This window comes from Tympanuchus pallidicinctus, unplaced genomic scaffold (genome assembly GCF_026119805.1).
Source record: "Tympanuchus pallidicinctus isolate F22 unplaced genomic scaffold, pur_lepc_1.0 scaffold4, whole genome shotgun sequence".
NCBI lineage: Eukaryota > Metazoa > Chordata > Aves > Galliformes > Phasianidae > Tympanuchus > Tympanuchus pallidicinctus.
Genome location: NW_026294758.1, coordinates 42,028,591 through 42,046,450, shown reverse-complemented (window position 1 = coordinate 42,046,450; position 17,860 = coordinate 42,028,591). Strand labels below are relative to the sequence as shown.

Here is a 17,860-nt window from a genome sequence, read left to right as displayed (position 1 = left end):
TAATCACTGACATCAATTTCGATACGGTTTCTGTTACTATTTACTTTACATTGCCTTTCTGTAACAAGATATGGCCTGTATGTCTTGCCTTTAGAAAAAAGGACATTTGAAGTAAATACAGAAATAGCAATGGCTGAAAAGCTAATTCATGAAGTGGCTGGTGCAGAATTGAATAAAAAATGATTTTGGCAAGTGTAGAGTTTCCAGAAAATGAGAGACAGTTGTATTTCTCTTTATGGGGAGAGAGTCAGAGACATAGGTATGTATAACATTTGATGAGCGCTGTTATTTGTAGATGCGAAGACTGTGAACCAAAAAACAAAAATCCCTACTGAAAAAAAAAAAACCACCTAGGCTCAGTAGAGCTTGGACATTCAAAAACACTATATTTTAATTTCTAGAAGGGAAAAGAGAAGTAATTACTGAGACAGTGACAATAAGTGCAGGGACTTTGCTGTGCTTTCCTCTGCCCTGCATTGAAAAAATATGTGTAAGTTGGGGATTGTGAGTCTGCTGATTAACTTGATCCTCATTTACAAAGAATAGCAATGCTTAGTCAAAGATATCAGAAGATATTCCAACCATTCCAGCAGAAGAATATTCAAAGGATTTGGTCTGGGCACAGATGATCTAGGAATGGTGAAGCTCATTTTAGTCAAACCTTAATAGGCACTGCTGCAGGATGTGTTCTAAAATGAATAACTGCAGCCGTGACACGTGGATAAAAAACTCTCCTTCAGTGAAAGCAGAGCTGTTAGGTCCTGGTGTGATGTGCTGCCTGTGGTAATTATGTGTATCACAACCCTACCTCGCAAAGCTCACAGCAGCTACCACCACTGTCAAGAATTCAGAGTTCTTGGATGCAAGAGACATAGGGGGAATATAGTCAAACCTTTAACTGACTAGAGTTACATCAGCAAAAGATCTTAAGTGATGCCAGATGCCATTACACAAAACATAAAGGATCAACCAATGATATTTATCCCCAGATAAGCTTTTGTTTTCTTTTAAAACATTTCCCTAACTAGTTCTAATGTAATTAGTAGTAGTATTAATATAATTGCTAGCAATATTATTAACAAAATTATTAATAATAAAGATTAAAACCTCTCAAGACAGTAGGCTATGAGATATCTAGAACCTCCACTTCATTGACAAGATAGCACTAAAAAAATAATTTAATTTTAATTTGCAAAGCAAAGTATTTCTAGGCTTCTTTAGCTTACTAAGGGTCACTTGATTATGTGAGTGATAACACAAGAAAATCATACAGACTTTTTATAATGTGTCTGAAAGAATGAAACAGTAATATATAAGAATTTTTATCAAGAAGTGCTTACTGTGTGCTTTAGGTATTTCTTATTTCTCTTGTAGCAATTAATAGCAAAATGCCTCTGAGCTTTTAAGTGAAATTGATTTAAATCACTGGAAGAAGTTCTCATTTTGCAGTGTCTTTAATTTAGTTATACAGTTATCTTTGAGGTGCTGTCCATGATCTGAAGAGCTAGAAACTGTAAACTTATGCCTCTCTCTAAAATAAAAACACATACTTAAAAGGAATATAAGAAAAAAAAATTGCATGGAAAAGACTTTAGGGTGATTAAGCAGTTGCAAAAAGAATACAGATATTTCTCTCTCAAATCTCTAAAAGAATTAATGAGAACTATGACAGTTTTACTTGATTCTTTCAAGGTAGTTCCAGAAAAATTTGCAAATTGGGAATGGTAATGTATGTGGAAAAAAAAATCCAGCCAGAATGGGCACACTAACTGTACCACTGCTTCACATTTTTGAAGTCCATGACCATTCTTAAATCTTTGCAATTTAAGTTGTATTATGCCTAGGAATTTTTGTTGTTCTGATTGTAACAAATAAATGAAACATATTCTGGATGTTAATGGAATGATAGAAGGATGGCTTTGCATCTTATAATACTCAAAATAATAAGCAAATACTAAATTTATTTTTAAATATGCAGCATGCTTTTTCAGTTCCTGAATCATAGATTTTTATGGCTAACTTTCAATGAGCTTAGTAGGAGTATATCCTACGTAATTCACAAAATATTTTCAAAATGTGTCCTACATCCTATTTTAAACTTTCATTTCTCAGTGATATTTTATGTGTGTCATCATAGTTACCTCTTTGTTAGAACAGATACATCTTTACTATACTAAGCCTTAATTTATTTTTGCCTGCTTCATGTTCAATGGTTTCATCCTACTCTAAACCAAACTTCCTAGATGGTCCTTTTTATGTTGAACATGTTTTCTAACGTTTGTTCCTATTCTGCTTGGTGGACCAGGAGATATGAGACAGTTGGGGACTGAACTCTCCATCTCAGTCTCCTCAACAGTAAGTTGCTTTTATTTTGTATGACATGATACATTCACTTTCAAATCCCATCAACTTCAATGGTAAAAATAAAGGAGCTGTGCAAGATGTTTTACTAGGCTTAATTTCATTCCTCTGTCTTTTGAATTTTTACAACATAATGAAAAAAAATGAAACACAAATATAGGAAAACAGAGGACTCAGTCTCACTATCACTCCATGAACCATGGAGATTTTGTTATGTGACATATAATCATCACATGTGAGAACTTTTAACCACAACTATGAAATTACTGTGTTATTGTACCACATTGACAAATTCCATTTATATTACATTTTCCTCAAGATTGGAAAAGAATAGTGTATATTAAAAAACAAACAAACAAAAAAACCCCCAACAAAACAAAAAAATCACACAACAAAAAAACCCTAAGAGTTAAAGGACCAGCTGCTTCTGTTTAAGCCCAACTGTTTCAGTGCTGATGCAGCATAGTTAGGACATGATGTCATTTGAATATACCCTTGAAGATCTTAAAAATATGTAGAGGTCTAGTCTCTGCTCTTTGAGTGTGCTTAATTCCCATAAGTTGGGAAGAAAAGAAAGTGGACTAAACAACCATGGTGCATAGAGAGGTGTATATGTTCTCTAAAGAGAAAAAATTTTTCTACCTATTTACTTGTTCTTGCTACAATGTATCAGCTAGTTTTTAAAATTGAAGAGAAGCAAAAGTATTCTTTTATGTTTCATGTTTTCTTTTATATGATCCTACAGGGATGGAAATCATTCTTTTATTACAGTCCTTCAATTCTCTCTCTCCATCCATTCATCCAACTGTCCATCCATCCTTTTCCCTCCTTCCTACTTCTGTGGTTTGATGTGCATGCATGAAGACATTTCTATTGTGTATTATTTACTATATATTTAATAGAAGCTTTTCTTGATTTAAAAGCTGCAAGGAGAAAAAAAAATAAATGTAATGAACTGCAGCTTATAAACACATGTTCATAGGTACACTGAAAGAATAATGACATTTATTATCTTGCCAGTCACTTAAGAGCATGGCAAATATATACTATTCGGAATGCCAAGCAACAATGAAAATCCTGAAGTGATGAAAATCTCTCAATGTCATGGGAACACGATTGTCACTTGTCATTACTGTGCATCTCTTTCTTTCTTCATGTACCCTAAACTACCTATTCGTACATAATTCAACAGACTTAATAATGTAGAAAATCAATTAATATTTACTGACCTGTCTCTGCTTCTCCGTGATGGGAACGCAGCATTACAGCCAGCCACCGTGCAGACATGCATCTCTTTTAAATGAACATTTCTGTAGTGAAGCTTCACACTGTAGGAACTCTTGAAACTCTTCTTGCACACATAGCAGATCTTGGGGTCTGGGCTTGAGCACATTTCACCTTCTGGGGAGAATTTCTGAGGGCTGTTATAGTTGAACGTGGAAGCAAAACTTTCATGAAGGGCAGCCATACTGGCACTTCCTCCATTGTACAGTCCATATTGGCTCATGTAGAACATATCATATGTAGGGTCTGTATACTCTTCCTTCACCTTAATGACATCCTGGTTAGAAGAGTCATTGTGGTTTTCATCTGGTCTGTCACTGTGCATCATAGATTTTTCAACAGGTTCATGGAGGCGGTCATCACCTTCCATGGATTCTTCACACAGTTTGGGCTCTGACGATTCAGACTCATTTTCATAGTCTCTCTCGTGCTCCTGGTCTTCTGATGTCATACTGTCTGCTCTTCTTATATCTGGTCTGGAAATGCATCTGCTTCTGTCAGTTTTGGAAAAGTCTTTCACAGACAAGCCTGGGCTCATTTCTTCCTGAGAATGGCAGTGATTGTCATGACCAATGTCATTTACCATTGTGCTGCTGTCATTCACCTCTTCATCTTCATCATCAAATTCATCGGCAGTATCAATAACTTCCTTTTCTATTTTAACTGGCATGCTTGACTTCCTTGGCTTTTTCTTAGGGGCAAGGTCAGCATTAGGCTCTGAGGTGGGCATCAGCACTGATGGTACTGATGACTCTGTAGGAGGAGGGGGATGCTGCTCCATGCCACTCGCTGCTGGTATTATTGGACTGGTAGGAAGGGAGGTTGGAGGACTCACCATTTCTCCAGGAGTAAGTAAATTTCTGTAAAAAGGAGGAACGGGTTGAACAGTCTTTAAAGCTGGAAACACCAGCTGACTGGGAAGAGGATTCTGTAATACAGGATCTAGAGGAGGAGTGGTAAATCCCATTGGGGGACGCCCAGGGCTTGTTAAAGTTAGGTTGGATTTTGTACTTGCTATGACTGGGGTGGCAGCACCTGATGTAGCACGAATTAGATCTTTGTCTCGGTTATTTCTTAGCATAGGCATGTGGAGGCGGGGGTTAGGGTTAGCACTGTGACGATTGCGGCTTCTGAGAGAGCTGAAGACCATGTTGCAGCCCTCAATAGTGCACCGGTGCTTGATTTTCAGGTGAACGGCATTGTAGTGGATTTTAAGTGTACCTTTGTCATAGAAAGTTTTGCCACACGCATTACAAAACACTCTTCCTTTTCTAGAGGCAGACCCCATTCTCCTCATTCTGTGAATGCGGAATGAACTTTTAGTATGTTCCGTTTTCGATAAATCATTGACAGGCGTAGGTGTCTGAACAGGAGAGACACAGGGTGGCTCAGTTTTGGGTTCAACATTTGTGATGCTGGTCAAAGCATTCCTGCTGGACGCCTGCTCATTCTTGAAAGGCGTGGGTGAAACTTCAGATTCACTGCTCTCATTATATTCATTTTGAGCTGTAAGGCTTGGCTCACGGAGCCTCATTGCTGGCTGTTCCAGCAGGAGGCCATTTGGAGGCAGCCCCAACAGTGGAGCAGAGACTGGATTTATGTATTGGAATGGTAGCAGGAATGCAAGACTATTCGGGATGTTTTCAAAATGATGAATGCTGGAAGGGTTGCTATTCTCCAGGTGAGCAAGGAGACTTGGGCTCCTGGTGCGATTATTGCTTTCAATAAAAGTCCTTATATCTGAATCTGTCTTTGAAGATGGCACAGCCACAGCCTGCCCTTCTTTTTCTTGAATTGCCATCAGCTCCACAATGGATTTGGTTTCTCCAAATCTCAGGAACTGCTGAAGGGTAATGATCTCTTCTTCCCTGGACATTATGGCCCAGCGGTCCAGCACCTTGCCTGCAGCATCCTAGAGGCCATATCAAAGAAACAACAAAGACAAACACAAAGAAAAAACTTATTGATTCTGCATAATTATTGAATTCAATAGAAGGTGCTCTGCTGCCTGTGCATGAAATACTAAGCTCAAAAAACAACATGCAATCAGTGTTAACAAAACTCAACCAAAAAAGCAAACTTTTTCAGTCATGCAAATACCATTATTACAGTCACAGTTAGAGAAAAAGATTGAGTTTAATAACGTTAGAGCAAACAAAATGTAAAACACTGGGGCTCTGTGATCTGAAATGCCTTTGATATTGCTATTTTAAAAGCAGCAATCTATATACTACACAAGTATTTGGTATACATTTGTTGCTGTTCATTCCATTGTACAATATGGAAAATTGTACCTTAATTGATGTTTAATGGTATCACTATAAGAAAGAGCTAAGCAAATGAATTTGATAGATTTGCTTTTCAAATATAAGTAAACATACAGCTTAAATCATTTATGGACTACCTCACAAGAAATTCCGATGCAAGGCAAGCAGTCTCAAAAATAGCACGTAATACTGGTATCTTCCTCCTTTTTTTTTTTTTTTTTTATTTTTATTTTTCATGACAGCAATACTGAAAAACACATTCATTATAAATTTACATAAAAAGGCAGAAATAGAGAAACTGTTTACAGCATAACTGACTTGCACTCTTCATATGGCTTAGACTTAAAGGATGATTTTTTTGCTATAAATGACAGTTAAAAATATGTAAAAAGTAAGCATCTGATGGACATAGCTAGTATAAATGTGTAAAAATGTTGTCTCTTAACACTGCCTTCTGATACCAAGGGAAAAATCCAGAGAGAATACACATCAGTAATCACTAGACTATCTGTTGTTAAATATACATTAAAAAGCATTTCACACTTTCATTTTTGCTAGTAAGCATGAGATTTGCCTGAAGGTAAGACTTAAAAATTCTGCAATGTAATGTCAGGCAATCCATTCCACCATGTATTGATAAAAAGATATTAAAATACTTATATAATGAATACATCATTTTATTGGCATCTTTCCTTTCGGGCAAGTTCTGGACATAACATCAGCACGGTAACTATAACCAACAAGCACTGTTGCATGCCATCAAATCAGAATTATTCCAGTTCTTCCTCATGCATTAAACAGTTTGAAATCCTTGCAAAGATACCCCTCTGTATTGTCTCTGATCTTTTTAAATCTTGACTCTCAGCTTCAGAACACATTCAAACATTCTGGTTTACACATCACTGCAAAAACCTCCAGTTCTTATTTGATTAAGAAGGCAGCAAATATCTTTCAGTTTTTGCAATCTTTATTTATTTATTCGTTTGTTTTCAGAGTATTGATTCTTTCCTCCCCTCCCCAGAAGCTTCCTCTAGAGCACTGGAAAATGCCATTTGCCCCAAATGCATTTATTTGATTAAATCTTTATTATTATTATTATTATTTTAGCTCTGATACGTGTCACCTTTCTAAATCCAGAGTTAATGGTGAAGGTCGATGCCATGTACGCTTCAGAACCTTGCATGCCAATGTAGAATGTTTTGAAAGGTTCCACGCACAATAGATCACGATGAAACATTACAAGACTATGAAACCATCAATGGTAAATAATTACAGAATATCCTTAGAAGAATTCTCACTGCATTCATAGAAATGTAGAGCACCAGAACCAATCTCTAAGAAGAAATTATCCAGCATGCATTTACACTGAAATGAAAGAAATGCCATCATGCAGATGCCGGCCCTGGTCTGAAGTATTAGTCAGGAAGCGTTCACACCTTTAAATACCTTTGAGCACTGTGGACATCCATAATTGTTATGCTCCCCCTGTTCTACCAGTCAGATGGAGGAGCATTTTAGAGGCGGTCTGCTATCTAGTAAAAATCATTCAGAACAAAAAACCAACAAGAATAATACCCCACAAACACCCAACAGAAAAAGAAACAACACAGAGAACAGGTTTACTTTTGAAAGCTCTAAGATTATATTTTGCTCACTTCCCCCAACTTGCTTTGATTACTCTCCCCATGAATGCCACCTAAATTTCCTTGCATCAACTTCTCCTGCTACTTCCAGCTAGCCATACTGGTTCTGCTTTTGAGCAATTCTTGTGTGAAACTCAAAAAACAGTCACCTGTGAAACAATTTATGCACACACATTCCCAATCTGAAGCCACAAGTATTTATTGCTTCTAACTGTAACTTGAAGATGGAAATAACACTGTCTAATTTACACTGCTTGCATGTATTGAATTAGAACCCCTGACTGCAGCCAGCTGCAGGCTGCTTTGTAATGTACTACTGGTAGTAATTTGTTTTGTTTTTGCTTTAATTTGTAAATCACTCACAGGCTTATGTAGCAGATGGATGTTTTATAAAAACAGATATTTAAGTAAATAAAAATTAGATACAGCTCCTATGAGAATAACTCATGGGAATAGTAGGTACAGGTTCTGTAACTGCCACACATCAGTGGAAGATTACTTCGCACAGTCTCCCATCCTATGGCTGCAGATCTAGCTTTCTCTGTGCTCTGAGCAAGGAGACAATGCCCAAACACTGGGCTCTGTGAATGCTTTTGGGGAGGTATTCCACAGCAGAAGTCAGAGATGCTGGCAGTTGGCTACACGACCTAGCCGTCCATGAGATGCTACCGTTTTCCATCCCATTCAGTCAATGACAGAACATTTTGGGTTTGCAATGAAGAAGGACAGACTTTCAGCTGTTGCTAAGTGCTACAGATCACAAAATTTGGCTGTCAAGTAGTTGATTGTCAAGGGGTTACCTTCACTGTCTCATAAACAGCAAGGTCTCAGAAAGCTGGCCTTAAACACTCTCCGCCTACTTATACTGGTTGCATCACGCTATACCTGGTTAATTCACAGCAATCATTTTTATTTCCCTAGCCAAAGTAAAAAGATATTGCACAGATGTCCATGCTTCTTACAAAACATACTACCTATGGATACTGTATGGCATATGCTTCAATATTTACATAGTGATGGTTTTCCATAAATCATTTTAAGTATGTACTATGCAAACCTAGATAAAGAATGAATAGGAATGTCATTTTTTGATAAAACTTAAAATTAACAAAAAATCTAACCATTATCCACTTTGAATTAAGCTATAACTAGCTAGGGATCTCTCTGTATATGGTAATACTTGATTAGAAGTTCAAGTCCTTTCTTACATATAATCGATTTCTTGTTTCTTACAATCTCTCATGCTAAATTTTTTCCCCAAAGCCATTAAATCATATCCACATTTAAATATTCCACGACAAAAGGTTCCAATTTATATTACTTTTTTCAGCTCACAACTGATTAAGCCAAGCCTCCTGTGACAATGTGTACAGCGAAGTCAGTGAACAGAGAGATACCACGGTGCGCATACAGCTTTACACCACGCAGTAGACAAGTAAGCCTGATTTCTTCCTTCTTCACCCATAGAGCCTTGTCTTTTTAATTGTATTTTACAAGCGTGGCTAGCTCTGAGTTTCAAACAGAAAAATTTTTAATCCCTAAATCATATAAAATCTAACCTTCAAGGATGCAAAACATAACCTTGGATGTTTTTCTTAATCTAAACACGCACTTGACTCTCTCTCTTCCAACACATATATGTGTATTATTTTTATAGATAAAGATTCATATGCACACAAACTACATTAAATCTAGGCAGCAAAGGTGTAGTTAAATATGCTGAAGTTGCCTCATTTTTTGCTGCACGTGTTACAAAGAGATATGTTAGGATACATCTTGTCTTAAACTTCTACATCAGACAGAACAAGCGATGGGCTTCAAGATGATTCTCTTGGATGGTACAAACATGCTAAAGCAGAAGATGGGCACAAAATTCACTCTAATTTGTAAGAGCTTAATTGACGAGCACTATGAAGAAGATTCTTCATTTCCTGAGGGCCTTTAGGTTTTACAAATTTTAACCTTTCAATTCATCTTGAAAACCTTGCAATTTAAGAACTGCTTACTTAGAAAATAAGGATGATCTACAGAAACATACACCATAAACATACATTGTAAGCCTTGAACTTTGGTTCAAAATCAGTTTTTTAAAGTCTCACTTTGTATAAGAATCTGTATCAACCCCTGCATGCCTGTACAGTGTTTAACTAAATTTATACACAGGCGCAAATATACATGTACATGTACATACACATCACAGACTTTTTTGCAATTCTTCTTTTATCTTACTAATTAACTTTTTGGCATAGGTAAAATAAAGTGTATATATGCTGCTGTCTGAATTCATAGTAAGAATTACAGAAGAGTTGAGATTACTTGGAAGGTTAAAAAACTCTACAGTTGCTTCTTAAGCAAGGCTTTTGTGCTCAAAGTTATAAAGAAAAACACAGGGCCAGCTTTTGTATTTTACAATTTTTGCATATGCACTGTGAACTGTTGGTTTTATGCACATCAGTTAAGTATCCACATTGCAAAATATTACTTGGATATGTATTTGATTAATTAAATAAGCAAGCTTGGTGTTTAAAATATCACTTTCTTGTATGAGCCCTTCTTAAAGAGCTATAAATTTTCTAGCTCAATCTCTAAAAAACATTTTGAATGCAGCTGTAACAATTGAAAAGCAGACTGAAAGACATTCATTTGGTCATACCATAATTGCAAAGGATGGTTTTAATTAGGGTGTAGACAGAAGAAAAAAATCAACATTTGTTTCTAATAAAGAAAAGCCTACATAATTTCCATGATTTAGGGTTTGTTGTTTTTGTTTGGCTGAATTTCCCAGGAGCATCTCTTTGCTTCCCAATTAAATTTCAAGCTGTTACGCTATGGGTAGTCCTACTGCTCCCGGGGCAAAAGCAACCAAAGCTGTGTAGCAGCACACCCACTTACATCTGTAGGGATATGAGTGGAAATGTGCAACCCTCTGACTTCAATGCAGCAGAAGTAAGCCCTGTATTTGGCTCTCCATATGACCGTTCACATACTCATTTTTCTGATAGGTGTTTTTTCCATGCTGAACCTAGCCCACCTTTGCTCTTGTAAACACACAAAAAAAGTGTGCATACTTGCTCGCTGTGATTATACATGTGAAACTGATATAAAATTTAACACACCACCCTGCATTGAGCCATTGTTAAATTTTTTTCCCCTCATCTGTCACTACTCGTTCACCTCCCACCAGCCCCCCTGTTCCAACTGAAACCATATGAATAAACTCATGTTTAAGTGTCAGCAGTCCTCTCCTTGAGTTATTCTGCTGCAGCAGGAATGAACACAGTGCAGCTCTACTGAGTTCTCAGTCAATAATGGAAATCTTTATCTTTTGGCTGCACTGCAGCCTCCACTGTGCTAGAAAAATCAAAAGCGATAGATATTCTTCCCTTCAGACACCCCTTTCCCTCACCTACTGGAGTTGTTTTCTTTCTCCCAAAAAAACAGGCCGTGCATGAGAATGCCAGCTGCAGCAGATGGAGAAAAGTCACTCTTTTCCTGAAGTATCAAGTAAAAATGACACCAGCATTGTGCATACAAGTGAAAACAAACATGAAGGAGATATTATTTACTCATAATTACACGTATGCTTGTACTTACCTTTGCTGCCAGATATTAACAGTGCTTAACTCTGGGTTTTATGCTTCATGTCTCCTTAGCCATGTAGCATCAAAAACCTTTGCATTTTGACCTAAGACCTTTGCAAATTTTTACTAATTGATACTGTAGACACTGGGTTTGAAATCTGGCTGCACTTTAAATCTAGAGTAATTGTACTTCAAATCCAGAATAATTCCACTGACCATGCTGGAAAGTAATTTTGAATTAACTTAGCCCTGAAACACTGCATTGAGCCAAATCTGCTTGAATATATATAGGGACATACCCCCATGATGGAGCACAGCGGCTGTGTAACGATGCACAGGAGCGCTGCTCAACAGTTTCAGAGTGAAAGTGAGGAACACCATGTCCTGCTGAAACTGCAGATGGAACGTAAGGAGGTGGAATGCAATAACCGCAGCTGAAATCTAGCCAGGACACCGCCGTTAACCACCCACGCTCTTGCTAAATGGCCTACCGGGTCTTTACTGACCAAAAGTATGCAGGTCCTCTGTTTTATATCTCATCCTCAAGACACATGCCAGGAACAAAGCTCCCTGCATAAGCAACCTGCTAGAGCTCTGGTTCTGGACTGGCTTATAGGGAGTGGTATCAAAAGACCAGATCCCCAACACACCGCACCCTTCAGGGACTAAAATTCCTTATTTCTTACAATCCTTTTTCATTTTTTAGGTTCACCAAACTTAGAAAAGAAAACACAACCAAAAAAAAAAAAAGCAAAAAAAAAGCAAACTTGACTACAGAGAAATTCAGAGCATTGCTATTCCGTCAAATACCAAATTGGGGGTCAGGAAAAAAGCCTCTTACCTTTTTCACAAAAGGAATCATTCTTTTGAACTCTTTCCTGCTCCTCCTATAAGTATATGCACCTCTTTGGCTCCAGTAAAACTACTAGGGTGCAAGGGCATTAGTTTTAAATGCTTCTGATTTTTAAAACATATTGTTTGACTTTTGATAAAATATTCACTTTGTTAAGAAATGCTCTTGATTATGGACCAGATAAGAATGCATAATTCACAAGATGATCACTTTTTTTTTCTAGATAAAAATGTGTACAGCATTTTTATTTTTAAAACTATGATAGATCACTGTGGGGTTACAACATATTTAATCACAGCAGTTTCAGCTTCATTTAATCATGGAAACTGCATCAAGCATCTTTGCAACTAGGCGCCTGACAAGTTTTTTCACAGGAAACTTCTGTCCACACTCAGAGAATAATCTAAGCACTGTCAGAACTCAATTCTCTTCTTGCTTTTTGAAATTTTACAATAGTATAACTCCTATGATGTCAGTGAAATTTGTTTTACAGCTGTCCTGTTGGTGGGGGGGAAAAAGAGATACAACTGCCACCTATTAAAGACCTGTCACTTATTGATAACAGTGGAGCTTCTGTTAGCAAACAGAAACATTGCTTAGGCAGTTTTAAGAAGATTCAAAGTAATCTTTCAGCACTGGCCATTAACCCATTATCTTGCATTTATTTTGAATTATCAGTGCCAATTCCCAAGAATTTTGCCCCTTGACTATGACAAATGTCATAAATTTTCAAAGGCAAGTATTCACTCCCCTTACCATCTGCTATGGTTCGGTTTCTCAAAGATTTCTAAAGACTTTGCCCAAGGAAATGAATGTAAACTGACCAGGTGCTTTATGGTATCTGTAAAAGAAAACATTTTCTAATGCACACTCAAGGTGAGGCAAATTTTCTCACATTCGCGGTAGAAAATATCAATACTTCACAGAAATCAAGCAGTGAAATCCCTTAAAAAGCTTTGAAGTTTAGAATGCTGAACTTCAAATCTAGAGGAACATTTTCTGAAAAGTCATTTCAATATCTCTGAAACAGCTTTGCCACCAGCTTGCTGTGAGTGAGGGTGCCTGCTCCTAGGCAGATATGGCTTCTAGATGCAATGAGATCACCAACTGTGCTGTGCATGAAGTAAAAAATTTTACAGTGTATAAGCTGTTGTGGGGACTCTTCAGGGTACAGACACATTGGGACAGGAAAGGATCAAAACACTGAAATAATTCCAGGTAATTTTGGCAAGCCAGGTGGATAGGAAATAACTACCTTGCACACAACCATAGCCATGACTGATCTACGTTTGCATCTTCTTGAATTTTTGTGTATATAGTTGCTCATTTTGGTAAGCTATATAAGAAAACTTGCCTTTCACTGGATTTAGCAGGCTACTTAAATCTCTCTTCTATGCCTCAGTTTCACCACACTGACAGAATGATGTAAGTTTTATAGGAAAAAAAAGAAGCACTCACAAAGAGCAACAATGAATTATTTTACTTGCTATATACATGATCACAAGAGACATCCAAGTTTCCTTCAGCCAAGACTTTCTCCAATTATCACAATGTGATAATACAAACAATTCATCATGTCTTACATCCCTGCAGCTGTTCCATACAACATGCAACTGTACCAAAAGCAGAGAAAGATATCTATTAGTCAAGTCAAATAAGATTATCTGACAGACCTTTTCTCACTTTAAATCTCAGTTCACCAAAGCCATAACCCTAACTGGAAAATTCAAGCAACAAAACGTTATTCTTTCTTGACTTGTAAGTAAAAGTTCTAAAGAAATCAGTAAGAGATCTGTCTAACCAGTGTCATTCCAATGGATTAAGAAGTTTTCCAGTGTTTTATCATTGGAGTAAAATTGCCAATAGTTGGATTTAATTACAAGCTTGGTTTTCTGATTGAACACCAAATTGTGCCTCAATAAAGGGATTCATCTGTATACTATATGCTGGGTATTTGAATGGCAACAGAACCAGGAGATTGATTTCCACAATTAGTATTCATTAGGGGATTGCGCATTATTACTTGCAATATATATGACACAATCTTAATGAGGCCTTTTTTTTTCTTTATTTTCATTGTTTACCTAAAAAATTTACACCAAGAAAAACACATGCAACATAGGTGACTATCCGATGCAGAAGGGAGAAAGTGCAGAACTTATACAAAAAAAGGCAGAGGTCACTGAAACATATAAAATGCTGTGATACATGAAGTGCACATCTTACATGCGCTGAAATGCAAAAGAAAGTGGGAGAATTATATTACAGTGTACGAAGTAATAATAACTGTGCCTGCATGTCTTAATACCCTCTTGTCCCAGCAGTCCTGACTTTCTAGGCAGCCCACTTCTCCACATTAACAGTAGTCATTTGGAGAGCAGCAAACGTGCCATTAGAAGCACTTTTACAAGTGTATATTCATCCACCAATTAGCTTAATGTGGCCGCTTTCTGCATATTTTCTATCCAGGCTTGCACAAATCTTATTAATATTTCCCCCTAGCGCTTTGACAGATTACCTTGTCATTATGCATCCTGGAGCCTTTTAAACAATATGGGTAAACTACTGTTTGCGAGGTTAATGACAATTATCCCCTAATTACTGCATAAGTCACTCAGTCCACTTTATCTCATAGGCAGGGTTCTGCTCTGTGTATCTGCCATTGTGTCACTGTAAATGAATCTTGTATAGCTATGTTTATCTGTCGTTGCCTTGTAAATTACATTGACAGAAGAATGAACAAATTACCGTGTGTCATCACTTAAAATACAGCTTCTGATAAAAAAAAATGTCCCACAAGCACAGCACTTGAATTTTAGCTTGATCACAATTAGTATACGCATGTTTAATGTTTTTGGCGATATATTTAGAAGTGCATGGGACACATTGTGGTGGCAGAAGGCTCTGAAGTGGTAAGTCTAAGGGCAGTAAAACAGAGAAATACAGAAGGCTACACTACTAGTAATTCCATGATCACCTCCTGAGAACTCTTCTGCTAATTTAACAGTTGATAGATGAGGCAATGATATTTTCCAAACAAACTCACATTCACTGCTGTGCCAAATTCCACAATTTGCATTGTTTCTGACCACATCTGCAAAGGTGTTTTTTTTTAGCAGAAAAATACAAACTGAAGTTGGAACAGCAGCAGTGCCCACAAAACCAGAATCGATGCAATTCAGAACAGTATCAAAGAAGATTAATAATTTGGATCATGTCTGCCCTGACCAATTCTAGTGACTCCAAGAGGACTGCTCGGAGCAGAAGCCAGGGCAGAATCTGGCAGCCAACACCTCCATCAATGTATTGATTTCAAAAATAAAATAAATTAGCACATTGCCTACTCTTTTCTACAGTGCCTGTGCACTGGGTCACCTCCTTGGTGTAATTAGAGTTCAATAGAGAGAGAGAGTTAAAAAAATTCCAAATTCAATTCACAGATTGAGGTATTTCCACCTTAGGAGAGGAAGGAAAAAATGGCAAATATCAGCTTCCCAACATCTTTCATTTTCAAGTCAAAGCTAAGACAGGACAACATCAAAACCAGTTCTGCTCTGCTTTGAAAAATAAAGTTGACTTCTTGTTGATCTTGATTACTTATTTCACCAATGACACCTTGATGACTTTAACACAAAGAACAAATACAGCCAGTGTTCAGAAGCAAAACACATCTAGACCTCAGTGTGGTATATAAGAACAAAAATTATAAGGTAAAAATATCTGGCTTTTACTTAATGCTTCTTCCTACAAGAAGTTTGGCAAAACAATTGCTTAACAGCCACAGGAACCACAGTCCTATGGAACTGTGGAACAACAAAGACGATGCAGTTCCAGTGCAGGCCTTTTATTCTAGTTTTGCAAAATCCTTTTATTCTAGTTTTGGATTGCCAGAAATCACATTAATTGCAGAAATTTAATAATGAGTGTGATTCTGATTATGACTTGGACTTCAGATTTCTTGTCCTCAAGCTTGGTGCAGTCACACCAAGGATTCCTCTCACCAATAACTTGAGCAGAAATTGAACCATCTCCCTCAGGACAGACATTTAACTCTTAGAACAAGGTATTTCTCTGCTTTCCAGACAAACAGATGATTCGTGAAGTGAGATGCTCTTTCGGTTACTCAGACAAAACTGTCTGCCACACAGCTTGCAGAAAAATGGTATACAACAATAGGCATGTCATCCCTGCATCCTGCAATAAGTTTACATTGTAATGCATTTTAACAGCCTTGAGGATGTACTTTATTATGCATACATTCAAGAATGATATATGCATTAATGTAATATAGTTCTGCATTCACATATTTAATATCTATTTGATTATGTCTTATATTTTACATACCTTCTAATTTAACAAATCTTGTCATTTTATAAACATCCTAAAATATGTTCAACATGAACTTCTGATTAAATGCCAGGAGGAAAAGATGCAAAATGAAACAGAATTATGATTCCCAAAAGGAAACAATATGAACCCGCATAAGCTGCTGTGCAAGAAAAAGAAAAGTCAGTATTCTCCAACTTGTGATTATTTTGTGAAATTCAGTAGGTTATTCTAACACTGAAAACCTCTCAATCATAGTAAAATGTACGTTTATTTTGCTGTATTATGATAGTGTAATATTCCGAACAAACAGGCACACTGAGATACAACAGAATTGCCAACATTACTTAAAATAACAGTGGTTTATATGGAACATAGGTGAGGACAGCACCTCTGGCCACGCTCTTAGTATAGGCTGGAAGAAAAGGTTGTACTGAAATGGTAAGAAAATGTAACAGCCATCACTGCCACGGATAACTAAAAAGACTGATCAATTTTGAGTAAGTAGTACCTCAAGGGTTTTGGTCCCACTAAGATTGATCTTTGTGTCTGTCCTGTGTTCAGTCAATGCAACTTTCAGCAGGGTACCCACTGCAGAAATAAATGGAAGTGCTGCAGTAATCCTCCACCCTCCCTCCAAGTATGTTATTTTCTCTCAAAGTTGAAGGAAAAGGAAACTCAATGTTGCTAATGGTAAAGTGCTAGGCAACAGATGGTTTAAAATGCTTAAAGACACAGAACACTGTTATTGTTGTGTACAGCACCATTTGAAGAAAAAAAAAAAAAAAAAAAGTATTTCTAAGTCATTAGTATTTCTCTTTGATTTGGGAGATTTTTGGCCTCTGACCTGGGCTAATAGCACAGAAAGCCTGCAAAAGAGAGACATGCTGTTATCGACTTGTAACTGACAATTTGGAGTTGTCCCACCAAATAAAGGACTAATACCTGGCTTCTGTGCAGGAGAAAGTGTGCCCTGATACAACATTAACCTTTATCTGTATTTCCTAAAGGAAATGGCTGTTTTTAAAGCAAACTGTGAGGCTGATTTAACTGATTATTTTATTTTATTTTATTTTATTTTTGACAAATAAACTCTTGAAAAATAACAGAAAATAACAGAATGAAATTAAGTGACAGCTAAGAAATTAGGGAGGAGAAATGCAGCTATTCATTCTAGTTACGATCTTTTAAAAAATCAATTTACTTGGCAGTTTTTATTTTTGCACATTTTGGGTTTTATCAGCTTTCTTCAAACAGTCTCTAGAGGCACTGAGTTACTTGCAGAGAACTTAGTTCATTAAGAAGTATTATTTACATAGGTATTATTCATCTTTGCTGTAGATCTTTTACATTTAAATGGAAGCATGTACCTTTGATCTAAACTTGATTCAAAAAGCTAAATGATACTTTGTATGGACATAGATCAGCATGTGGTAAAAGTTGAGGTAAGCAAGAAAGCACTAAAAAATTGAAAATGTACATTGTGTTAACAAGACAGCTCAGTCAGTTTTACTTACAAGAGGAAATTCTGAAGAGGAACTTGAA

The 17,860-nt window shown here is 36.8% G+C and overlaps 1 protein-coding gene across 3 annotated transcripts in view; it reads right to left on the bottom strand.

Annotated features, from left to right (window-relative positions):
* The window catches only part of BNC2 (basonuclin 2), a 364,120-nt gene that overhangs the window by 47,554 nt on the left and 298,706 nt on the right, over positions 1–17,860 (bottom strand). For all 3 annotated transcript variants that reach the window (XM_052701115.1, XM_052701113.1, XM_052701114.1), the window contains exon 5: positions 3,591–5,557. In XM_052701115.1, coding sequence (XP_052557075.1) covers positions 3,591–5,557 — 1,967 coding nt within the window. The remainder of the gene's footprint in view (positions 1–3,590; positions 5,558–17,860) is intronic.